Raw genomic sequence first — 24,931 nt, 5'->3', positions numbered from 1 at the left:
TATATATGAGTATTGTTTAAGTGACAGTCAACCAAAACTGATCACAAGACGACGTGTGTTAATATATGGGTTGCTTACCACCTTAGATAAAGAATTTCATGGTGGAAACCCAGGAATTTATATTTGAATTTTATAACTTGCATTTTCTTACTTGAACACATGTATCTGATTCTGTTGTTACTAATTATTTTGCAGATTAAGATTTCAAATGCAAAACCTAAATGATGAGTGATGCCTTTGAATCACCTGCAAAATTAAAGTAGTGCTATACAGAACACTTTGAGATTGACCTCTTGTTTTTGAAGTGCATCAAAAAAAAAAAAAAAAAAAAAAAAGAGCCACACAGGTGTTGTCACTCTGCCAGATTAGACCTCTTCTCAGGAGTGTGCAGGTATGTACACACTGACTGTACTGTAAGTTTTGTTACACCTGTTTGTACATGGCGTTTGGTGACCTAATTCCCAGGATCGCTCCACTTAACATTAACTTGATCAGCTGTCTCATCAGCAAGGTAACTGAAAACTCCTGTGTGGGAGTGTAGGGCCTTCATTTTACATGACTGTTACCAGCACAATCCAAATTAATTTTATTCCTACAAGGATTTGATCAGTGGTCACTTTACTAATCTCAAAAGTTATGAGAGGAGAAAAAAAAACATAACAGGACAATGTCTAAATTAAAAAGCATGCCTTTTTATTTCTTGAATATATTGAAGTGGTATTTTTTTCCTCTACCCGGGTAGGCACACCTTGCATGCTGCTTTGCTTCAGAGATGAGACATTGCACAAGGCACTTTTTAAATTCTGCCACTCTCTCAGCTTCGAGGCAGCACAAAGGACATCATTCCACTGAGGCTACTTACAAACGGAGGCCAATATGCACCACATAACCCCGTACAGCTTTACTTTTAGTACATTCAGACTTTAAATAGAATCATATATTCATACACGCATATCTCACATCAGTAAAAATCATACTAGCTTGATATTTGTACAGACCTGCTTAAACTGACTTGCTTAAATGCACAATTTTCTAAAACAACAGACATGTCCTTGAATGAGGAAAACCCGATCAGGCGAATGGTGTCAGTCCTCATAAATGATCACAGAGCTTGACAGAAATGGGAAAACCTGTATGTCCACACGTTAGCCGTCTCCGGGCATCATATCCAACTGTTGTAATGTGAGGCCTGTTTGACAGAATAAACCTTCCTTCCACAGGATATCATTGTATACCCGAGATTAGTGTTATAAATCACTGGGTATGTTCAACAGGGTAATGCCTTGAGGGTAAAAAGGTAGATCCCAAATTAGGTTCTAACTTCAAGTTTAAGTACAGCTTTACAAGAAGATTAATGCCAATTACATTCCTTAAATTTGGTATCAGAATTACGCTTTTTGGTAGTGCATTCTCAGGGTTTGTGAAACAATCACATGGTGAAAAAAAAGAGGAGGGTGGGGGGGGAAGTGTGACATGAGCAAAACAGTGCAGCATGTGAGTTAACGATATGACTGTACATCATTGCAGAGTGATGAGGGTGTGGCATGACGGTAACATGGCAAACACAGCTGGGAAACTACTCCTGTGTTTTCAGCTCCTCCGGGATTTTGAGTGCTGGATGAGCCACTGAAGTGTGATATCTGCAATCGAAGAAACACGCAGGGTCAGTCTGACAATTGGTTCATGATTGAGGCTTTTTTTTAAACTCCATAGCAACATGATTGTATACAATCAAATGCCATAATGATTCCCCTCACTTATACAGTAGGTTAACACAAAGGTGCAGGTTTGGTTTCAGAAGAGGGGAGGCCATAGTGAAACCAGAAGTCACTCGATGAAAAAAATATGCAGTTATTGTGCTTTCCTAAAAATAGTAAAGTAAATGTATTTTTTTTTAAAAATATGCACAAGAAGTGGAAGTGCTTTATCAGCCTTAACTAGTGCCTGCAGTCTTCCATCAGGGTACACACCACCGCTAGCGATCTGTAGCCTGAGAGGCAAAACTCAAGGGCACAAAACGTGTTGCTCATTAAGGTCGAGCTCTCGGAAATTCAGACAAACAAATCATCATTTTTTTTTATCAGATTGTCTGATTCTGTCATCTGGATTTTTGGGGCTGGACACTTAAAGGATACTGTAGGGAGATATTTTAGTGAGTGAATCTAACTGAAACAATAATAGTACTAGTGTGGTTGGGGTTGGTATGATTTTTAAAAAGTGAAAATTAGAAATTTCACCCTTGAGTTAACACAAAAATTATACCACAGTCGTTAACCGCAACTCACCAATGTTGTCTTTCTCTTTGCAAGAAATGGAATAGCAGCATATCTCTCTGTCCTGAATAGCTGCCAGATTCCTATGAAGGAAAAGATTAATATGAACAAAAAAAAAAGTGCATTCTACAAGTGATAAAGTGATAGTGTGGGATCCAGTTTGAGGGATGACTACAACTCTCAGCACATGTATCCACGTGACAGCAGAGGGAGCCAATTCTTCACTATACACTAGCACTAAACAGCTGCAGTTCTCACAAAAAAAAAAAAATGAAGGAGAAATTTTCTAAATATGTCATTAGCATAAAACTTCAAACTTCAAAATTCAACTGATGTGGGATTAAAAAACTAAATCAGGTTAAAGTTAAAAAAGTAAGTAAAAGTGCAAAATAATAATATTCTAATATTAAATCCCAAATTATTCCTCCAGTAAAACTCTATGCAAGAATAAATAAGACAATTTTCATGATTTTGATTTTTATGCTGTATGTATAAAATGAATATAAAACAAGAAATCGCATGTAATCAAATTGAATACACCACAGTTACTCATACTTACATTTTCTCAATGAGCTGCTTTTCATCTAAAGCACTGGGGAGATCCCTTTTGTTACCAAGTACCAAAACCTAAAAACGCATCACAATAAATAAAATCAAGCACAGCAGTGACTGTTTTTTGGAACTGCAACGAGTTGTAACTGACAGAAACCACACATAACTGTGATTGCAGTGCATCTCTGAAATCACACCAATCTTAAAACTGGTTTCAGGAGAACACTTACAGGAATTCCTTGCAACTGTGGTTTGTCTAATAAATTATGAAGCTCATTTCTAGACGCCTCCACCTTTTCTCGATCTGCTGCATCAACCATGTACCTGAAAATGAGTAACATTGAAACAATTAGTAGGATGTGTTTTACATACACTTACAGTATGTCCAGTCCGACACCAACAGCAAGTGATTCTGTCATTTATTTGTCTGGCAAGCTTTACCGCCAGAACACGTTTACTCACACGATTGCATTAACTCCCCGACAGTACCGCTCCCACATGCTCCTGAACCTTGGCTGCCCTCCTATATCCCAGATCTACAGAATCAAGGGCACGTTATAACATGATATTCTGGTTTGAAGAATCATTAACAATTTGCAATTTACAGCACTGCCTCCTCATAAAACCAGTGCGCTGGCGTCATTTCACTAACTTGACTAATTGCTGTATGTTTTGAAAAAAGAGCGAGAAGATTAAAATATCTACCTTGATGGTGACATTTCCTTTAGTGACCTTCCTCATATTGAACCCGACTGTTGGGATCATGTCTTCACTGAAATGCCCAGACTGAAAGGAAACACATACGCACACTTTTAAAGTCATTTTGATTTGCTGAAAATATCACATTTTAATGCAGAGTATATGTGTTAGGTAGGATAGGCATACATGCATGTGTACACATTAGGGCTGCAACTAACAATTATTTTCATTATCGATTAATCTGTCCATTATTTTCTCAATTAATTGGTTAGTTTTTTGATCCATAAAATGTGAGAAAATAGTAAAAAAAAGTCAATCACTATTTCCCAAAGCCCAAGATGACATCCACAAATGTTTTGTTATGTCCACAACCCGAAGATATTCAGAATTTCGAATCATCAAAATAGTTGTCGATTAATTTAATAGTTGGCAACTAATCAATTGTGCACATTGAACTACAGTTACTCACCCTGAAGTATAATACAGTAGCTACTTTACACACATACCTTGGTCACTCATTTGCGTCATGCGTACATATTTCAGTAGGTTTCCAGTAAGAAAACAGCTAGTCATAGTGAGTCACAATTGTGTGTGTTTATTCCTAAAAAATATTCTAAAGTATTATGGCCTCCAAAAACCTGTTCATTAAAAAAAAAATCTGTTCATAAAAAATGTTCATAAAAATATCTGTTCATAAAAAAATCTGTTCATAAAAAATGTTCATAAAAATATCTGTTCATAAAAATATCTGTTCATAAAAAATGTTCATAAAAAAATCTGTTCATAAAAAAAATTGCATAAAAATCTGTTCATAAAACAATGTTAAAAAAAAACTAAAAACATGGTGGCCTCCTCATGATCTTGAAATCAGATTTGAGTTTTACTGCTTGTTTTTAAATAATTCATTAACCATTGTACAAGCATGACAGTAATTAAACACCAGCTTTATTGCAGAGGAAGTAGAGATAATAAAATGTTATAATAAGTAACAACATACAGCTCTAGAAATCTAGTTTATGTGTAAAAAAGTTTAGTTCTAGTAATAGTAACGGTTCATTATTGAGAAAAAAAAAAAGAACTAGAAAAAAAACCCAACACATTAGCATACAGACTGTGTAGCATTCACACCAAACACAAGCTGTTTATATTCCCTCTCGCTGGCCTCCTAAAGCTGAGAGCATGCACCATGTGGTGTGTGTGTGCACATTTCACAGCACATGACTTGACAGAGTCACCTGATGAAGCTAAGTGGAAATGAATGCGACGGTCTTATGACTGAAGAAGAAAGGAGGAACCACCCACACTACAACCCATTCCCTCACTCAAAACTGTGTCACCGGCTGGCATCGACTGTTTCATCTCTTTTAGTGCCAGTTGTGTTTCAATGCCAATCCAAACTTCCTCCTCATCTACCCGCCCACTGAAATCCAATTTGACAGATTTCTGACAATTTGTGGAATTCTGTAAATATGTTGTCTTGTTTTTTTTTTTAACTGCAATGCACAGTAATAGTATGCACTACTGATTTGCTTCTTCCTGTGCTTGAATTAGATGAACAACACTTCCTTCTATCAGCACTTGAACTGCAGTAACAGATGCTGACAAGTAAAACTTACACCTGTTGTTTAGTTGACGGTGCAAACTATCACTGGGATTCTGTGTTTCTTTAAATTTACTTAAATTTACTTATTATCTGTGGAGATCAGGGCTGCAACCAAAAATTATTTTTTTTCAATTCATCTGCTGATTATTTTCTTGATTGATTAATGGTTGTATTAATTAGTGGGTCTATGATATGTCTGACAATAGTGAAAAAATCCTGTCAGTTTCCTAAAGCCCAAGATGACTTCAAACATTCAAACAACAAACAATCCAAAACATAAAGATATTCAATCATATAAAACATAGAGAAGCTGGAACCAATGAATGTTTGGAATTATTTCTACAATAGGTTGTAGAAATTATTTCTTGTTCAATGATCAATTAATTATGTTTCAGCTCTGTTGCCACTGATGTCAAATAAAACATAAAATCCTATCAATTTAGTTGAAAATGTTTCAAAAAACAACGTAAATGTGTACAGAACATAGAATCCAACAGCACAGACACCAGACTGTATGTATGTAGATTCCATACATATCTTTAGTAACTCCCAGTTTGAAGGTCCATTAGTTATCGAGATTATTCTTTAACCATATCGAATTAAGCAGGGAATATTTTTACACTAAGCTGGAATGCTTTGTACCAATGAAACACAGTCAGACTGATCCGACAACCAGTGAAGTTCAATTTGCTTAGTCATCAGAGAGACCCAATGGACTAAAAGGCGTGTGTGCAAAATGTTGCGAGAGCCGTCACCTCTGCAAACCTTTAACGACTCTAATATCCAAAAACTGAAGTTTGCTTTTCACAATATGCTGCTAAAAACTCGGTTGCTGTCTGTTGCTTAGCCAATGACAATTGCTCCACCAGAAACACTGTTTTTTGTGAAATCTCTGCAAAGTTGCACAAGGGAAATGTTTTGCCAAAAAAAACAAAAAAACAGATGACAGTGACAGGAGGTCAAAGCAGAAGATACAATCTGTTCTGTGTACTTTCAATTATCACAGTTTTGCATCTACAGGAACTGCAGTATTTGTCATTTCACATGGTCACAAAAGAAAGCGTTAACCGCTGTTTGTGTGACATATTATCGTTTTTAGTCACTTCTTGGTGTGTTTAAGGAACCTGTCACACTTACACAATAACAGAGAAAGATGCAGATTTTCCTTCCTTCAAAGAGACATACAAGTTCAAAAATAACTGATCCTGTCTCTATGCATTGTTAGTGAGCCGGCTCCAGTTTTATCTCTATGTAACAAGCTCCTAAAATCAGAAGAATAATATATGTTTGTGTAAGAGTGGATGCAAGCTTCACTTTGTTGCAGGGTACCTGTACAAAACAGTGTACCTGGGCTACAATATGAACATGTCTCTGTGTGTGATCCAGCCTGTTGGGCTGCACCTCAGGCACTTGTTGTAATGGTCAACATGTTCCTGATGGCTATAAAAAACAGTGACAGCCTTGAACTCAGTGAAAAATGATCCCACAGTTTGAAAGGGATCAAATTTAAGTTACAACTAAGCACAAACATGTATGCTGCGTTTGGTTTTAGCATGCTAAACAATCATAACAACTAGCCGCCAAGCAAAACAGTTAGCTCAGCTGACTTGTTGACACAAGATAAACAACCTGACTCACTTGTCAGGTTTGTTTTTATGGATGCTGATGTCCTAGCAGAGTTATGTTACATGAATATCATTAACATCAGACCTAGCTTGGTAAATGTTATCCCATTATTAGCGCTAATGGCATTAGCACTACACTAGCAAAGGTGGCTAGCAGCTGAAGACTTACAGCGATCACGTTTACAAATGTTGTTTTTCCCGAGTACTGGAGGCCGACCAGCGTCAGCTCCATCTCATCCTTCCAAAACAGAGACCTGAACCAGTCCAAAAGCCGGTTTATTAGTGCCAGCATCTTGAGGTCGGTGGTCACACTCCCCTGTGGTTGTGTCTGTTTCTACCTCCCTGTCAGATGTGGCGTTTTCCAGCGGGGAAGGGAAGTGGGACGCAGGCAGCTGTCATATGATCAATCTGCAGAAATGTGTCCGACAGCGCCCCCACTGCCACATGGAGGAACTACAATTACTCATATGCCAAGCCATAAGACTGTTTGGATTTGTTTTTATTGATGAAAAATGTTAAAAGATCCCCTCCAGACATGTTTTAAGATGTTTATAAACTACTCCACTTTGAATAGTGATTTGTGTCTGATGTTTTTCCCACAAAAATTATCAATTATCTTGTTAAAATCCTCAAAAATGGCACCGCCTCTCCCTCATTAAAAAAATTCTGTAATCTATGAAAAAGTAAATATTGTTCATCTCAGAAGTTTAACTGCTGGACACAAAGATGTCTCCTACTTCACTGTAAAGCCCATTCTCAGTGTTTGTGCACTGGAAGCTTCAAGTTCCCACATCACACTTGTGTTGAGTTGAATATTGGACCAGGATCGGCTTTTAAACTACTTGATGTCACAAATCATGCTTGAAGGCTCACCCCTTAAAATCTGATGTTCAACGAGCACACACTTTCAGCAGATGAAAGTGAAAACAGCCTTCAAGTGTCAAACTCTGCACACACATCATTCAGCACAGTGAAGCTCAAACATCCAACTGAAGGAACAAGAAGAAAAACACATTTTTGAGACTTTAAAGTCCACTCAAAAATGCGTTTTGCTTGTTATTACTACAGTTGGACATTTGACAAAGCAGGATAACGGAGTTTTAACGATGGAGGAGGAGATGTAATATTAAGGATTTTTTTAATGGAAAAATCATACTAGACACAAATTATTATTCAAATTAGTCTTATAAACATGTCTGGAGGGGATCTTTAAATAAGATACATTTTGCTTAAAAAAACATACCTTGTTAGTTAGCACTGCAATTATTAGATTATGTACAGAGGTATTCATTTGACTGTTTGGCTTTTTAGTAATGAAAATTATTTGATATGAAAGAGTAACACATTTTACTTAAAAGGGGGGCACTGAGGTTATCCCCTCTGTATTTTCAGTGATGTGGTTTTTGCAGTAATATCTGTAACTCGACTCCAGTGTGTCATATCCTGTGGTGCATGTAACTTGTATAACCATGGGTTTGTCTATTTTTCATGTGGTTGGAAGAATTGATTAAATTATAGATTAGCTCATAAATGCACTTACACCTCTAGCGTACTGTATAATACACCCTGTTAAAACACAGACCTGCTTTCTTTGCTTCCATATACAATGTAATTTGTCAATATTTACATTAAACTATACAGCATTAAGTCACTTTTTTGTCCAGAAATGATTAAATAGTATAACCATAAGCCTTCTGGTTAGTCATTTTACAACTAAATCAAAAAAGTCTTCTCCAAAAAAGCTGCATTTATGACTTACAACTGTATCTAAAATCTTGGATATAGCCCTGATAATATGTTTTTGTCCTTATTATGACTTTTCCTCAAACGTTTCTCATCATACTTTAATATGTTTGGTATTGCCAAGAAACATTCACATGTTGTTAATTAATAGATATCCAGTCTGAGCTTAAAGCCTTGTTATAAATAAGCTGTTGTGATGCTGTCACAGTTTATTATAAAACGAAATTATCTGTTTTTATAAGAAGTACTTCTCCTCATAATGAGCAGATTTGTTCTCATGGTGGAAGGATAGAGCTAAGAATGGAGTTCTCTATCATAAGCAGAGACTAACTAGATGAGAAAGGAAAAAGAAGAAAAAGAAACTACACAACTAGTCAAAATATAGTCATAAAATGTTTTTAGCTCAGAATTTGTGCTGTTGTCATAGTTGTAAACTCAGTTTTAATTCACAAGATAATACTTGTGTACAAAAATATTTGATTTAGGTGTCAACAAAACGAATCCAATTAATCTGAGAACTTGCAAAATAGATACCACTGAGGAACTTAGTAATGAGCACCAAATGCCTGAAATGGATGGTCACTCAGTTTGCATTGCAGAATAAAATAGAAAGAATTTTTAATTTTAAATAAAAAACAAATATAAATACATTTTTATTATAATAATTTTGCTCCACATACACACACATTGGAAGCAATCAACGTCTTGCTCACTTCAACATGTGGACAAAAAAGTTGAGTCAAGATCTTTGGAAATGTACAAAAATTCAATTATTCACGTAATTTCAGTAGATTTACAAACATATCTTTACAGTCACACTTCAGTCCTCCCTGAGGCAATTTTAAGTTAAGTTAACTTAAGTTTAAGTTTAAGTTAATCCTTTCAATTTTCACATTACTTGTATTTACACTCCATGCTCACAGTTGCACACATTCAGACCTGAAAGTTGTAGCTGTCTTATCTGTTCACCACTGAGCTCTGCTGGAGCGGAAGTAAGGTAAGTGTCTTGCTCAAAGACACCTCAGCAGTGGTAATGATCAAGGCACAAATGCTGGTTTTTCACCTTTTAGCTCAGATCTATCCTGCTGGTCTGGAGTTTGAACCAAGGACCTTTTCGTTCACAAGCCCGCATCTCTAACCCTCAAATGTATGCTGACACTGATCAAGATGCTTTGTATCATTAAATCAGCATTACAGTAAACAGACTGATCATGTCATCTTAATCTTTTTAGCATAAAGCGTTGACTCTTTCCAGATGCAGCGGGCCCATATTATTGGTATCCTTGGATTCATCCTGGATAATGAGCCCACTTTCCTCCTTTGATAAATGAAAGTCATGGGTGTTGGTAGAGACTGCTATGATGTCAGTAGGATTGTTATCTGGAATAGAGATAGTAATCGTTAACACAGCATTTTGAAATGAGTAGCAGGAATCTTATCAGATGCCAACAGCAGCGATGTGGTATTTTATGATATAAATAAAAAAAAATGTCAAAGTATACAGATGTGTTTATAATCGACTGAAACCCCTTCACTACACACAAGTGATCTTGTGACTTCTAAAACCAAATAGCTGCACCAGTGAAGATTATATTTGTGATTAATTTTGATCACTGTGAGAGAAAAAAAATGCTCATTTGTGAAGGAGAGATGTTCAATGTTTAATTTATGGAGATGTTCAACTTATGAGCTAAATCTTTTCATCAGGACGTCACTCTGGCCTCCAAGGTCTCATACAAGAGATGTTTCAGGTTCACGGCGCCAGGCTCGTAGATAAGTTGGTAACCTTGGATGGGTAACAACAGCTGCCTGCATTGTTTTCCTATTAGAGTTCATTCTGACACCAAGTGTTCTTGTTTCTCCCCTCCCTGTTAGCGTGCCCTGAGCAACTCTATAAGAAATGATTGTTTTCCTGTTTGTGCAAAGTTTTTGGTATGACTGAATCCATGTGAACACCGTGCCAAAGGCTTCTCTGACATCAGATATTTGTTCTCAATAAACTTCATATATTCAAGTAAGCATCAACTGGAGCCTGTGGAGTCTCTTCAACAATTATTCAACAAGTACAAGATTTTCCCTATCAATCACTTTAGAAATATCAGTTTTCACTTTGACATTGAAGGATTTTTTTTTTTTTTTTTTTTTTTGACCACTGTCAAAAAAAGCCGCATTTAATATACGTTGATTCACTTGTTGTAGGAGGGTGAATACTTTTTATAGGCTCTGTACAAGTGACGTTTATCTTTATTTACCAATTAGCTGCCTTTAAAAATCTTAGTAGTTTAATGAAAATCTGTTTTTTTTTTGTTTTTTAAGAAAAAAAAAAAACATGAGTGGCTGATTATTATAGTAGCCTTAAAGATCCCCTCCAGACATGTTTTAAGACATATAAAAACACTCTGTTTGGAATATTAATTTGTGTCTGATATGGTTTTTCTGAAAAAAAGTTCCATCATCTCATTTTTTTTTCTAAAATGGCATCTACTCCTTATCAGTCACTGAAAAATCCAGAATCTATGTATATATGAAATGTTTTTCAGCTGGACGATGATGATGCACTGAAAAGTCAATTCTCAGTGTTTGTGCACTGGTGGCTTCAAATCACATCACACTTGTGTAAGTTGTATACTGGACCATGATGGGCTCCAAACTAGTTGTGATGTCACAAATCAGGCTCATAGGCCCGCTCCTTAAACTCAGATTTTTAATGAGCACAGAGAAACCTTCCCCTTCAGCAGATAAATGTAAAAAAAAAAAAAAACTCTGTGTCAAACTCTGCACATACATCATTCTACACAGTGAAGCTCAAACATCAAACTGAAGTAACAATTAGAAAAACACATTTTTGTTTCTGATTGATTATAATAGTACCCGTTTTACTGTAATAAATGAAATTAGCACATGTTAATATGTTCAGTTGAGATATTTATATGTACAGTATTTCAACTGCTTACCTGCTCTGTGCTTCCTTAGGCTCTTTATACAGGTATAAGATGCAACCATAAAAAGAGTGAGAGAAAGCAAAATAAAGCCAATGCCAAGAGTCCGCTGAAAGACTCCGTCATTGTGAATCTCTGGTGAAAAATCAACACATAGTCAAGTTACTTCAACAACACTGACCTGTCATTGTGTACTAGTGTACAGCCTAACAAAAATCATTATTGTGATGAGAGTTAGTGAAGCTGCTGCATTCACATACAACAACAAATTATAGTTTATGTCAATAAAATATTTTGTCACGTCTACATACCATTTGTATCGCATATCGAGTCGTGAGTTTTGTTCCCTGGAAATCGTTCCCCAAGTCCAAATGCACCGCAGCTGTTGACCAGGAATCGTTTATGTTACTGTCATTTGGTGCTTCACAGCGCTTCAATTATTGCTATAGCTGAACTCTTATGAATGGGGTCTTACTGTGTCCATGGCTTGCAGATATCCTTTTTTGCATCATAATATTCTTTATCAGAGCATGCGGGTTCACACTGGTAAGAATACTCGATCAACTCTACACCAGAGAAGGGGTCGGGCCCCGCTGGTGGTGAGTGGGTGGTGAGATGATTAATGGGAGAGCAAAGAAGAAAAAACAAAGCTCTGATACACAAATCTGTTTTCAGTTTTTGGACTTTTTCTCTAATCTTTCATTTTTGGTGAAATATTGGATCATTTGAACATTTATTGAAATGAAACCATGTGAGAAAAAATCACTATTTGGTGGAGCTGTTAACAATTCATAGACATCTGAAATTTGACTACACACTGCTTTTTGTAAGACATCAAAAGCCAAAAAGGCTGGAAACCACTAGTTTAATCTTTAACAATAATTGTTTCCACAGGGGTATATTCATGAACCTTGACACCCCCTGACCCTCACCCACAATCATTACAAAAAAACAGTGATTGATATTTTCAAATAATCAAACCAGATTTGTGCCAACAGCATATCATTTTGAAACTAACAACAAAGTGCCATCACAGTTTATTTCTTTTGGCTCAAAAACATGTCCATTCTTACCTTTCCTCGTCGGTTTCTCCCCTGTGGCGCATTTGTTTTCCTCACATTTTGTGCACATATTGTTGGAGCACAGGAAACCAGAGAAGCATGAACAGTTTGCATTTGTGGTCGGTGTACATTTCTCAGCATAGTCTGTAAGCAGATAAGAATTCAAACCACAGGACTTTCAGGTGACAAGTAATGTGTTTTTCTTCCACTGTGTGAAATACACTATCAACATAACCGGCAGGTGTTTCATGGGAGATTCTCGGACCAGGGCTACCATTTTTATTCATTATTATTTTCTGTCTTACCTTGTGGGCATGACCGGCATTCCTCACATCTGTCAAAGACGTTATATGTGTCGGAGAAGAAGCCATCCTCACAGGGACTGCAGACAGTTTGTTGTTGGTCTGAGCAAAACTGCTTCATATATGTTCCTTTAAAATAAGAAACAAATTAAATCAGTCACTTTGACAGCATTAACAGTACCTTGGATGCAATCTCTCACCTATAAAGACAATATTATAATTAGATCAAATGATACAACAGATTTATATATTTTTTTAAAGGTTAATTATTCTATCACGTGTTTTACCTGGGGGACACTTGTCACAGCATCTTCCATTTATATCAGTTTGTGGATGTTTGCAGCCTGCAGCATATCCTGAAGTCCAAATATTTAATACGTATATAACTGCCAAGGGACGATTCAGAGAAATCATTATGGCCAGTGTTCTGCTCATGTCTTCAGGGTTTTATATTGGCTGTATCCTGACGTCAGTGTGAGTGTGGTTAGCTCAGTGAGACACATTGTGTGAGACTTCTTAAGTTGTCCAGGAAGTGAAAGTCCACCAGCAACTGCTGTACACAGCCAATGATTAAACAACAGTAAAAGCTGAATGACAAAAGTAATACTTGATTCTAATATGTTGTATGAATGTATGAATTTACTGTATGTCATTTTAATGCTAGATCATATATATATATACACACAGTATGAATGTGTTGGAGGTGTTGTTTCAGGTTTTGTCTTAGTTTTGCTTTCGTGATTCATGTGAATTCCTTTTGATCTGCGCATTCAAGCTGCACAACAGAACAAACTCTTAAAGCTAATATTAAGTGTCTTTTTATATAATCATACACATGATTGGGATACTGATATCCCTTTTTTTTTTGTTTCTTTTTAAAATTGAGTCCACAGGTTTAAGGTTTGGTCACATACTTACCTCTGATCACCAATGTTAGCTTCAAATAATGGCTCAATATGACACAAAATCATATTGAAAATCTAATCTAGAGTGTTATGCTGAAGAAGTAATGGCATCATTGGTTGAGTTCCCATAGCGAGTTCAATTTCAGATCCAAAAAAGTGTCTTGCCAATCTTGTTAAAGGGTCAGTTTATAGGTAGCAGTCACCAGATCTCTACCAAACTGAGCACCTATGGGAGATTTTGGACTGACGTGTTAGACACCGCTCTGCACCACCGTCATCAAAACACCTAATGAGGGAATATCTTTTTGAAGAATGGTGTTTCTCAACCTTGGCATTGATTCTACAAGTCTCTGGAACTCTTCTGGAGGGGTGATATCTAATACGTCAGTCCAAAATCTGAATAGGTGTTCAATTGAGTTGAGTTCTGGTGACTGCGAAGGCCATAGCATATGATTCACATCATTTTCATACTCATCAAACCATTCAGTGACCCCTTGTGCTCTACAAATTGGGGCATTGTCATCCTGGAAGAGACCACTCCCATCAGGATAGAAAGGTTTCATCATAGGATAAAGATGATCACTCAGAACAACTTTATATTGATTTACAGTGACCCTTCCCTCTAAGGAAACAAGTGGACCGAAACCATGCCAGCAAAATGCCCCCCACAGCATAACAGAGCCACCGGATCCCCTCACTGTAGGGGTCGAGAATTCAGGCCTGTACCGGTTTTTCCTTTCATTTGTCACCTGTCTGTTTATATATATGTATATATATATGGTACGTGTTTGGACAGCATGCTGCCGAAAGCTTCCCATTTCTTTTTTCTGTTCCTTTTTTTTCTGGAAAAACAAATCAGCTAATACTTCATTGTTGTGTGGTCCCTTGGTTGAGTCATAGTTTGTAACTAAGGACATTACATTTTACAAATGTGTCAGCTGTGATACATTTCCTCTTTCAGCCAAACTAAAAATAGGCTTTTTGGATACAAAGTTGATAAGTCAAATGTATAGTCAACACAATTAATGAATTCAAATGACATTGCCTACAACATTAATGAGTTAGTCACGGCATTAAGAGGCCAATAAACTGAAAGACAATTACAAAATTCTGAAGATGACTAAGTGTGGTTACTGGAAAACCCATAGCCTACAGAGTGTGGACACAGTAAAAACAACTCCTATATAATATACATGAATCCAGTACAAACCCCTGCAGTAAATATAAATGGAGTTTTTATTGACTTTTCAGCAACATCCCCAAAAACCTAAGGTAAAGATCATTCTGTGAGTCTCGGTTAGAACAAGAGATGAAATATTCAAAGTCCAAACAAATCTTAAAGTGTCATATCCTGTGAGTAATTCAAAGATATTAACCCTGGATGGTTTTGAATATCACAAATCTCTGCCCAGGCTTATAGAAAACATTACATTACACTGTAATGTCATCTTTTTTTAAGTTTAGGTTTTTTAGGTTAGGCTTTTTAGGTTATATTACTGTAAAAAAAAAAAAAAAAAGTGTGTAATGTGGTTAAGCTTGCACTAGGGTTTTTTGTTGGTCTAGAGTACATGATGTTCAGTGTCTGGAGACATTTACACTGGTTCAGGAAGCCTGTAATGGCCTGAACTTTCATTAGTTGCAGCTGTTGAGTTTCATCAAGGTGTTGTGGCTTTCAGTGAAACACTGATAAATCAAGAAGCCCCCTTGATAACTGATTATGTGTCCAAGCTGACTCATCCTGAAAGCTTGCAAAAGCGATATATTGATGCCTGATGGTGGTCCTGTAAACTTGTGATAGTAAAGCCTAATTTTTGCTGTGGTTTTCATGTGCATGGATTCTATAGATGATTGTTCATGTATAGGCAGATTTACTGTAACACCAAATCATGTGTTTAAGTAAATGTATAAGTGACATCCCTCATCTGAAATTCTAACCATCAAAATGTCATCACATACGACATTTACTTCCTTCTCTGTCACTCACAATCCTTTACATGTGCGCACAACCACCCGACCTTCTTCAGGATGTTTCGTAAGCATAGATGTACTCAACAGTCGTCAATGTGAATCGTCATCATATAGCCATATAGGGCCATACAACATATCTGGATTTTCCTTTTTAACTGCACAAGTGTCACCCACCCTGTTTGTTGTGGTGAGAGTGGGTGGAGGAAACATGCAGAGCCTTTAACATTTCAGTATACTAAACAGCTTGCTGAAGGTTAAAGTATGACATTTTGATGGTGCTGAACATAGACAGCAGTGCCCAAACCCCAACACTGAAGATCTTTCTGTCCCTGTGAAGTCTGATAATCACAGAGCCAAAAGACCTTTATATGGAAAATACACCGCCTATAAAAAAGTATTCATCCTACTTTGGGAAATTTCATGTTTTATTTATCTTCCAACGTTTAATCAAAGTAGATTTAATGTGGCTTTTTTTGACAGTGAATAACAGAATAATGCAGATGAAATAATGTCAAAGCAAAAACAGATCTCTATAAATTGATCTGAAGTAATTACAAATTTAAATTAAGTTTTTGCATGAAGACAAAGCAACACTACTAGATTGTTTTTTAAGCACTAAAATGAAATAACATTACATTTATATGGGTGCCCTGTTTTCACACAAAAGATTTTACAAAGTGAGGATGAACATTACTACTGCCCAACATGTATATAATATAAAAAATATAATAAAGTTATAAACTATAATCAGCTTTACAGAATTGTTGCACAATTGCTGCTCGTTAAAAATACATAAACATTTACATAGTGTTTAAAATATAAATGTATGTGTGTACAAAGGACGTGGGTTTGTGGCATTTATTCTTGTTAATCACTAAGTAAAGTTGCTGTACTTTACAAAGGCAGCTATTCTCAGAGAAGGTTTGGTTAACTTTCTGTGTATTTCTTTGAAACCCCACACTGACTTCCTGGATCACTGACATTTACTGAAAGTATGTGCAGGGACTGTTTCCAGTGTATATGCATATTCTACTATTGCACCACGTGTTCAGTTAGTTAGTTTAGTTGCATAAAAAGTCAAGTTTATTTAGAAAAAGTTTATTCATACACTCTCTGGACATCACAGTGCACTTTGACAATAGAGAAAAAAATATTTGAGACAAAAATTACAACAAAAAAAACAAAAAAACAAAAAAATGTACGTGCTACAATAGGAGTCAGATAGCAACTAGTCTGTGTTTTAAAGTAAGAAATGTCAGTTATTTTCTTCGAAGTATTCCAACAGAGGGCGCTGTCCAATGACTTGGAACCAACCTGCAGCTTTTTCCAAGCAGCTTTTTCCAAGTATACCCTAGTCACATAAAACCAACCAGCTACACATCAAACCACCTGTGATCTGAAGGCTTTAGTATCAGATTTGTTAGCAAAACATAATCGATTAGAAACAATGAGGGCAGGCTTTCATGACTCCTTTGACTATACTGATCTTGGGAAAGTCTCCAGTGAGGTATAAAGAGTATGAAACTCCTCTCATTTTTAACATCAGTCTTTCCAAAGGCTGAAATGAAAACATGCATGAGAGGACATATCTCTCAGTGGGAAAAAAAAGGGCACATTTGTCTCCACAAGGGGAACTCCCCCAACCCTGCATTCCACTGAAAGTATTTTTTTTATCATTACAGTTCTCAGTTTAACAGAGCTGCCACCAGAGGAACAATGCTAACAAACAAATCATGACAAAAACAGAGACAGAAAATATCAGTGCGTAAAATATCTAAGTAGTATTGATTGTTATTATCTTAACTACAATACTGGTCATACTGTTTGTTTCTCAGAAACTTGTCATTTGCCCCTGTTAAACAATATGACATTATACAACATCATAAGGGTTAAAACGCAGTACAATATATGTACTGTGTGTAATGTGTGTGTGTGTGTCTGTGTGTGTATGTGTATTTTAGCAAAAGTAAAGGGGATTACTTGGAAATAGTATAAGGTAATAAATCTGTATCCAAATTGTGGAATGTAATAAATATTAAGATATCACAGAAAGCAAAAAATGTTTTGAGTAAAATTAACTTACTAAAGTAGGTATAACAGCTTAAGTAAAGCTACCTTATACTTCAAACTGATTTACAGTTAAGTGACAAAAGTGAGGTATGATACACACAAATTGTTGAGATAATTCACCAATATTCTATTATAACAGAACAAACAAAAGTCAAATATTGACCACACCACAGACTGAATATGCCTGCTGCAAAACAGAAACAGTAGGCTAAATAGTTTGCTTTTAAAATGCTGCTTCTAATGTAACAATATTTTAATATAATGTAAATATATGTGTGATCAGTCTGAAATTATTGATATAATAACGATCTGATCCAAATTTCACAGAATTAGTTGATAGGTCTAGTTTCACCTCAGAGCTTCCCTGGATTCACTTTGAGAGGACACAGACTGTCATCGCCGCTTTCCTCAACTGGCCTCCGACACAATGGGTCATTTGCTGGAAACAAACATGAAAGCAAAAGTCAATATTCAAGACATAGGCTACTGTATATCCATAATTAGTATCCATATCCCTTGCATTCTGGCTATTTTAAAAGATAGTTGTCACATTTAGTAGTACAGAGCCATTAGTAGACGATATAATGTGAACCATAATGAAAGAACTAAAATAAATGTTTTCTATAACAATGGAAACCACTCATATGTAGATATTAGGAATGCTTATTCGCCCTCTTGCCAAGAGTTGATGAGAAGATCGATACCTGTATGTCAAATATAAAGTGATGATGAGCTTAGCTTAGCACAAAGGCTGCAAACAGCAGTTAGAATGGCTCTGCCCAAAGGTAACAACATCTGCCTACCAGCACCTCCGAAGCTCACCACTTAACACATTATCTTGTTTCTTTAGTTTGTACAAAAACTGAAATGTAAAAACAACATATTATGGAGTCTCTGCGGGTTACCTAGGCAACCCCACACCGACAACAAGACTCCAGGTCTGCAGCAACTGTGTCATATTTATTGTAAAAACACGAGAGTGGTATCAATCTAAGCTAACTTTCAGCAAGAGAGCAAAGAAGCATATTTTCCCACAGCTAATGCTTAAAGTGCACAATAACTTTTAATTCTGTGACATACGTTGCACCGCTGGCTTTCTCTGCACACAAGGAGTGATGTGAAGCCTACACGTCACAGCGGTCAGAACAAGCAGTCCAATAATTCCAAATAGGAGAAGGGTCATACCTAAAGAAGAGGAAAGCTACATGTTACTTAATGTTACTCTTAAATTTGAGGTGATTAATTGGAAGCAGGAAATATTTTACCGATTTGGTTTCCTGTGTTTGAGGGGCCGATGGGAGTCCCTTTGGTACTTGAGGCTACAGTAGCTGTGGTGGTGGGGGTGGTAGCAGTAACTCGATTTATCTCCTGAGTTGGGCCCCCCTCATGTGGACGCGTGGTTCGCAAGTGTTTGATGACAGAGGTAATTTTGTTTGATGTGGTGGCTGTAGTGATATCATTGTTATTCTTCTCTTCATTACAGGTGACATCTGATATGTTGGTGCCGTTCTCTTTCACACTTGATTTGCATCTAGGATGGAGGATAAAAGATAAACACTGTAAACAATGGGTAACTACTTAAGAAATTGTTTAGATATTTTTTATATTGTAATGCATGTGTTAAAACACTAAAGTAGAGTGGACATACTTTTTCCATTTTTGACAGGTTGAATCGATACCTTTGCTGAAATGTCCATGTTCACATTTTGAACATTTAAACGTTTCTGCCAAGAAAAACAAAAAGAATAAATCATTTAACAAAAAAAGACCATTTCATTCATTACTTTAAGATTACTTATATATCCTTCAAACATATTGCATTTGGTGTTGTGTGACACATCTTCGTACCTCCCTTTATTAGTCCAAACCCCATGGGACAGTAGCAAGAGGCAGCATCATTCGGCCAAGCAACAAATCCTTCACGGCACTTACATGTTCTGTCTGTCACTTTCGTGCAGACTTGAGCTACAGTCGTAGTTTCTACAACAACATACAACAAAAAAAACACCTGTTAATTAGATGCAGGTGAGACTTGGACTCTAAAATTTGGACAGAAAAAGTAGCTGACCTCTTAGACAAAGCAGACCACATTTTTACGACCCAATTCTATGCAAAGTTTTGGCTCCATCAGCAGATTCATTAATAATTAATGTGTGAAATAACACATAAAGTAGGTTTGATCACATATTGCTCACACTACAATCTTTTATGAAATACATCATAAGATTCAATACTTACTTTCATCACACTTTGTACACACGCTGCACCTTTGGGAATCATTTTCTTCAGGCTGGAAAAATCCTTCCTGACAGTCTGCACAACCATTGTCTTTGGTTTTCTTTTTACCTTGATTTCATTCACAGTATCAAAAGAGACAATCTATTTTAATCACATACTTAAAACACGTGAAAAATGAGAGTAAGTTGTAAAGCCAAAATACAGTACAAAGTAAAATTACAGTATAGTAAAAGAAAGTCATAATTTACCTTTCGGACATTTCGCATCCAAATCAGCAACGAGTTTACATAAAATTAGAGTAAATATGAGCAGTTTAAGCGGAACCATAGTCAATAGTTCAGTGCCGACAAGAGCCACTGAGTGTTTCCTTTGTGAAACCCCACCGAATGTGAGACGAAGAAGCACAGCAGACTGGGAATCACCAGCTATAAATGGGTGACACCCACAATATGAATCACGAAAAACAACTGTACCACCAACTGGCTGGAAAGACTTAGGTTTAAATGTAATAAACAATAGCTTATAAAGTATTACAGTGTCTTAAAATGGTTACAAGTCATTTTGTGTGACAATGTGTCCACTCCTTTTATCTGAAGCTTCTATGAGGCTTCAGCAGTCTGAGTTAGTCATATCAAATGGATGTCTGCCACATTTACAGTCTTTTTAGCATCAAATTCCCTCTTTGTGTTTCCTCAGACTGTGTTTCCCTGTTGATCTGTGGTGGAAGTATAGTAACAAAAAGAGGGACATTTGCACTAAAAAGACTGTAATGTTGAAAGATATCTACTTGATTTGACTCATTTGGACGCTGAAGCTTCAGATTAGCTTCAGATGAACTTTTAAATACTTTTTTGTACAGAAAGAAGACTGTGGACCATCACTTACAGTGTAAGTGCATTATGAAGGGATCTTCTAATGACTAATATGAACAGGAGGAATGATTATGGAGAGAAAAACCTATTTCAATGTTCATTTGGGACTTGAGACTTGAAAAATTGTGAATCTGTCTTTTAATCTTACAGCATAGTAATTTGTGTTGTCTCTTCCTTAAGCAAAACAATATATCAATATAAACAAAATCAACATAATTAAGAAGTGTCATGGACAATTTACAGAAATGTTTTTGTATTAAAAAGAAATCATTTTACTAAAAAAAGCTTCTTCACAGTGGATGATGATGTCAGTTGTCATGGACATGTGATTGAAAGCTCAGGAAAAAGCTAGTTAAAAAGGACCTTGAGTTAAGATTTTGTTTGTCAAACTATAGTTTGGGTCAAGAATTAACTTTCACGTTAACATTTTAATTGTTCTTATTTGCCACGTTGTTTTCCATCTAAAATAGCAGTGGTTTTATTTAAGTGTAAACAATGTATGTTAAGTTACTTAAACATCAATTTCATATTTCTATAAAATGTTTCATATGACAGTCAGACGTTCTCATAACAGAATCGTTTGTATCTCTCCCTATGAGCTCATTGCCGGTTTTCTAAGAAGTTTATCATGGTTCCTTCTTTTTCTGCGATGATGAAGTGAGATAAATGTTATGTGTCACTTTTTCACAAGCACTGTGATAGACTCCACTGTTATTAATTATTCAGTAATGCTTTAGTTCAAACAGCCTTTATGTTTCTGACACAATGATTAATTCAAATATATGTTGTTGATGATGCTCGACTAATCATAAACTCTACTGAATTATTTTGATTAATGTGAAATAGATAATCACAAAATGAATTTAAATACATTTTTCAGGATGCACTTTATTCAACAGTGATGATCATTTTCCATCTGTGCAAACTCCTTCTCCATAATAAAAGTTATTTTAGCAAACAGACTGAACTACAGTTTAGGGTGATTTCAGCATAACCTTTATCTGGGTTTTTGTTTTCTTTCAGGAAAATAGGTAAGATGGGTTAACCATCGGAAACTATGCAGCCTTGTGCTGTTTTGCCAGTAAAAACAAGACAGTACCTTTGCATATGGACTCAAAGAGCAGATGGAAACAACCACATATTCTTGATTAATCTGCAAGATACAACCACACAGATGCTAGAGCTTTGTTCTTTAAAACGGATGTCAACAACACACCTCCGCCCAGGTTTTTTGCAGACTGTTGTTCAGTGAAATTAAGAAAACGTTTAATTAGAGTACCGCAAAGCTCACTGGTGAAGATCTTTATGCAATCTTAACATAATCCAATTTAACACAGTGAAAAAGTGAGAAGGAATATTTTTGCCGTGAGACGGAGCTGTCGTCACTACTCTGAAATAAAGTTAATTTGGTGGCCAACAAAGCTCAAAGCCAAAGTCTCTATGTGCAAAGATTTATCAGCTGAGAAGCACTTTCTGACATCAGAGAAGGTTTTAATCAGGCCATTATTTCTTTGGTTTCTAACTGTGAAAGAGTTGTTTTCAGAGTACAGGAATTCTTTTCTCTCCCAGTTGAAGCGTCATAATTTCCAGACTAGTGAAACTTTAAATACTGTTCTTGTAGTGTCACAACATAGCACGTTTGCTTCCTTTGTTTGGTGGTAATTTTGGCAACATGGTAACATCTGACATCTGGATCTGTCCAAAATATTTCTGTAGATGTAGATGTGCCACACCAAAGTAAAATTCGTAATTTATCAGTTATTATTACAGTTATCATTTATTGTTCATGTTCTCTTTGTTACACTTGAGCACATGTAGTCACGTAGTCGTACTGTGATTTCTCCATTTATACCGGAGGTTAACTGTTAAAGAGACCTGCGGTATAAATGGCACATCTCAGTACAACTGTTTATGTTTAACACACACGCTTTGTGCTTTCAGGTGAACATACACTTTTGCGTTCTCATAATTTTGCAGTAAGATGAAGCATTTGTGGAATGAATGTTGTCTTCCGCAGAGGTCCACACAGCTAAGAGGAATCTTTATCTTATGTTGTTGAGTTGAAAAAGTTTTCAGAGAAGGAACAACTCAACCTTGACGTTACATGAGACTAAGAAGATCTCCACAAATGAGTCAACCTCATCTAATCTTCTTGTCCTCATTGCAAAAGCAAGAAAACTGACCCTGTAGATAATGGGACTGCACCCAGATTGAGATAACACAGACATGAAAATATAGATATACATATCAGTAGCTGTGCAAATGCAGAGTAGCTGCTGGTGTGTGACTGCTGTTCAGGTTTGGTGTTCTGAGGACTGGATATATGTGTGGCTGCAAGACACAATTCTGGTCCTCAATTCTCACATTCTCATCTTACATCTCTTGAATCTTGAATTAGTTTAGTCACTATTTAAGAAGTATACTGCTTCAGAGAAGAATATGACCTGAAAAATAATATATTTCATTATTGTAGTATTCAACTATCATTAAAAGGTTTGTTGAATGTGCTTTACAGTATATTTTTAATTTGCTGTTGCCCCAAGTTTTTGGAGCAGGAGACCAAGTCTGACAGTTTGTTGTTGTATGTAGTAGACTACTGGATAGTAAGGATTAACGCTTACATAAATTATTTTAAGCAATATTAATAGAGTTTTCCATTGCTCATGGGCTAACACCCATGGTACTTTTTGACTTGTTGGTGTAACAGAAGGCGGTTTCATGCTCACTAGAATAGAAAGTATTTGTGTAAAGTTTCTGCTGCTAAGTAGCTGAGGGATTTTTATCGTCTTTTTTTAACTGCATCTTTCTGAAATCCCTAATATGATTGATAATTTTACCCCAACTGATGGTTGTCATGTCACTGTTATGGCACAACACTCAGCGGCACCACTGTGAAAAGACGTAACGCATGCCAAAAAGTAATATTCTAAAGCATTTTTATTTTAAAACAAATTATGGTGATCTTTTAGTGAAGCTTTTGCTGTTTTGGGTTTTTTTCACTAGAGTTCAAGCAGATTAAAAGCTTCTGCACACCGGATGTGATCTGATTTATGTTTCTTGCAGCACCAACCACATTAATGTGAACTAAATGCCATAGAGGTCTGTGATGCCAGCTTTCTATGATGAGTTGGTGTGTGTGAAAAACTCAGACTGACAAATATTAAGAAACAGACATCACAATAGAGGTAACACAGTTTGACTTGTGGAGGTATACAGTACAAAAATGTCTCAGTAATGACTGGATACGGATAATTGAATGTGCATCTCACATTTTTCTTCAGTTTGACACTGTACTCACTATGATACCAGTAACCTGTGGGTTTTAAGTCGATAATAAAATAATTTGACTGCTCATTATGTTGGCTACGACTGTCGGATTTAATCGTTTTAGATCCATCTCATAAACGCTTGACAGCCAGCAGTGGTGGAATGTAACTAAGTACATCTACTTAAGTAGCCTACTGTACTTAGGTTTGAGGTACTTATACTTCTACTCCACTACATTTTGAAGACAAATATTATACTTTTCACTCCACTACATTTATTTCACAGCTATTGTTACTAGTTACTTTGCAGATTCATATTTTTAATACAAAATATAATCAACACATTCTGATGTATTTTTATAGATTGAGCTACGCTGCAGTATATAATGTAAATCTGCTAAAATTAGCTGCACCTTTAACAGCTGTGACATTAATAATGCTTACACATTAATGCATTAATAATTATAATCCAGTAATATATATTATTCTGAAATGGGCCATTCTGTATATTGAGTGTAGCACTTTTGGTGCTTTAAGTATAGTTTGATGCTAATACTGTACTTTTTATTGTACTTAGGTAAAATTTTGAATGCAGGACTTTTACTCTTTACAGAGTATTTCTATAAGGTGATATTGCTACTTTTACTTAAGTAAAATATGTAAATACTTCTTCCACCACTGACAGATAATAAATACCATATGTAACTTTTAACTTAAGTAATTTTACCATCATGCCTTCCATTGTCTTTACAGCAAAAGAACAGCTGAGATTCATCTTGAATCTGTGTTTTTGAAACTGAAATGTCAGAAATCTT

The 24,931-nt window shown here is 36.1% G+C and overlaps 3 protein-coding genes across 4 annotated transcripts; all 3 read right to left on the bottom strand.

Annotated features, from left to right (window-relative positions):
- Positions 1–672: 672 nt before the first annotated feature.
- On the bottom strand, positions 673–7,138 carry arl8ba (ADP-ribosylation factor-like 8Ba). Its single transcript, XM_044349953.1, has 7 exons — positions 6,922–7,138; positions 3,531–3,611; positions 3,288–3,361; positions 3,056–3,149; positions 2,833–2,900; positions 2,286–2,356; positions 673–1,640 (listed from the first exon to the last, which is right to left on the bottom strand). The coding sequence occupies exons 1-7, from the start codon at positions 7,042–7,044 to the stop codon at positions 1,591–1,593; spliced, it is 561 nt and encodes a 186-aa protein (XP_044205888.1). The 5' UTR covers positions 7,045–7,138; the 3' UTR covers positions 673–1,590.
- Positions 7,139–9,142: 2,004 nt separating this feature from the next.
- tnfrsf18 (tumor necrosis factor receptor superfamily, member 18) lies at positions 9,143–14,064 on the bottom strand. Of its 2 annotated transcripts, none has more exons than XM_044347745.1 (7): positions 13,085–14,064; positions 12,801–12,926; positions 12,508–12,639; positions 11,910–12,027; positions 11,746–11,816; positions 11,450–11,569; positions 9,143–9,875 (listed from the first exon to the last, which is right to left on the bottom strand). In XM_044347745.1, exons 1-7 carry the CDS (start codon positions 13,230–13,232, stop codon positions 9,724–9,726), a joined length of 867 nt encoding a protein of 288 aa, XP_044203680.1. In that variant the 5' UTR covers positions 13,233–14,064; the 3' UTR covers positions 9,143–9,723. The 2 variants fall into 2 exon arrangements, with proteins under 2 accessions (XP_044203680.1, XP_044203681.1); XM_044347746.1 differs by having other exon boundaries at positions 11,450–11,471.
- A 2,688-nt stretch (positions 14,065–16,752) lies between these two features.
- Positions 16,753–20,651, bottom strand: si:ch73-361p23.3 (tumor necrosis factor receptor superfamily member 4). Its single transcript, XM_044347747.1, has 7 exons — positions 20,227–20,651; positions 19,979–20,086; positions 19,589–19,720; positions 19,389–19,464; positions 19,006–19,271; positions 18,821–18,925; positions 16,753–18,179 (listed from the first exon to the last, which is right to left on the bottom strand). Exons 1-7 carry the CDS (start codon positions 20,303–20,305, stop codon positions 18,094–18,096), a joined length of 852 nt encoding a protein of 283 aa, XP_044203682.1. The 5' UTR covers positions 20,306–20,651; the 3' UTR covers positions 16,753–18,093.
- Positions 20,652–24,931: the final 4,280 nt, after the last annotated feature.

This window comes from Thunnus albacares, chromosome 4, assembly GCF_914725855.1.
Source record: "Thunnus albacares chromosome 4, fThuAlb1.1, whole genome shotgun sequence".
NCBI classification, from domain to species: Eukaryota; Metazoa; Chordata; class Actinopteri; order Scombriformes; family Scombridae; genus Thunnus; species Thunnus albacares.
This window is presented reverse-complemented; position numbering and strand designations above follow the sequence as displayed.

Excerpts from the sequence above, each read along its gene's own strand:
- tnfrsf18 (XM_044347745.1), bottom strand. The coding sequence starts at position 13,232 with ATGAGCAGAACACTGGCCATAATGATTTCTCTGAATCGTCCCTTGGCA. Across the intron at positions 12,640-12,800 it reads ATGCCGGTCATGCCCACAAG|ACTATGCTGAGAAATGTACA; the intron begins GTAAGACAGAAA and ends ATCTGCTTACAG. Across the intron at positions 11,570-11,745 it reads CTCGATATGCGATACAAATG|AGATTCACAATGACGGAGTC; the intron begins GTATGTAGACGT and ends ATTTTTCACCAG.
- arl8ba (XM_044349953.1), bottom strand. The coding sequence starts at position 7,044 with ATGCTGGCACTAATAAACCGGCTTTTGGACTGGTTCAGGTCTCTGTTT. Across the intron at positions 3,362-3,530 it reads AAGGAAATGTCACCATCAAG|ATCTGGGATATAGGAGGGCA; the intron begins GTAGATATTTTA and ends TTGATTCTGTAG. Across the intron at positions 3,150-3,287 it reads CGGGGAGTTAATGCAATCGT|GTACATGGTTGATGCAGCAG; the intron begins GTGAGTAAACGT and ends ACTCATTTTCAG.
- si:ch73-361p23.3 (XM_044347747.1), bottom strand. The coding sequence starts at position 20,305 with ATGGTTCCGCTTAAACTGCTCATATTTACTCTAATTTTATGTAAACTC. Across the intron at positions 19,721-19,978 it reads GTGTACAAAGTGTGATGAAA|AAACTACGACTGTAGCTCAA; the intron begins GTAAGTATTGAA and ends ATGTTGTTGTAG. Across the intron at positions 18,180-18,820 it reads GAGAAAGCCAGCGGTGCAAC|CAAATGACCCATTGTGTCGG; the intron begins GTATGTCACAGA and ends GTTTGTTTCCAG.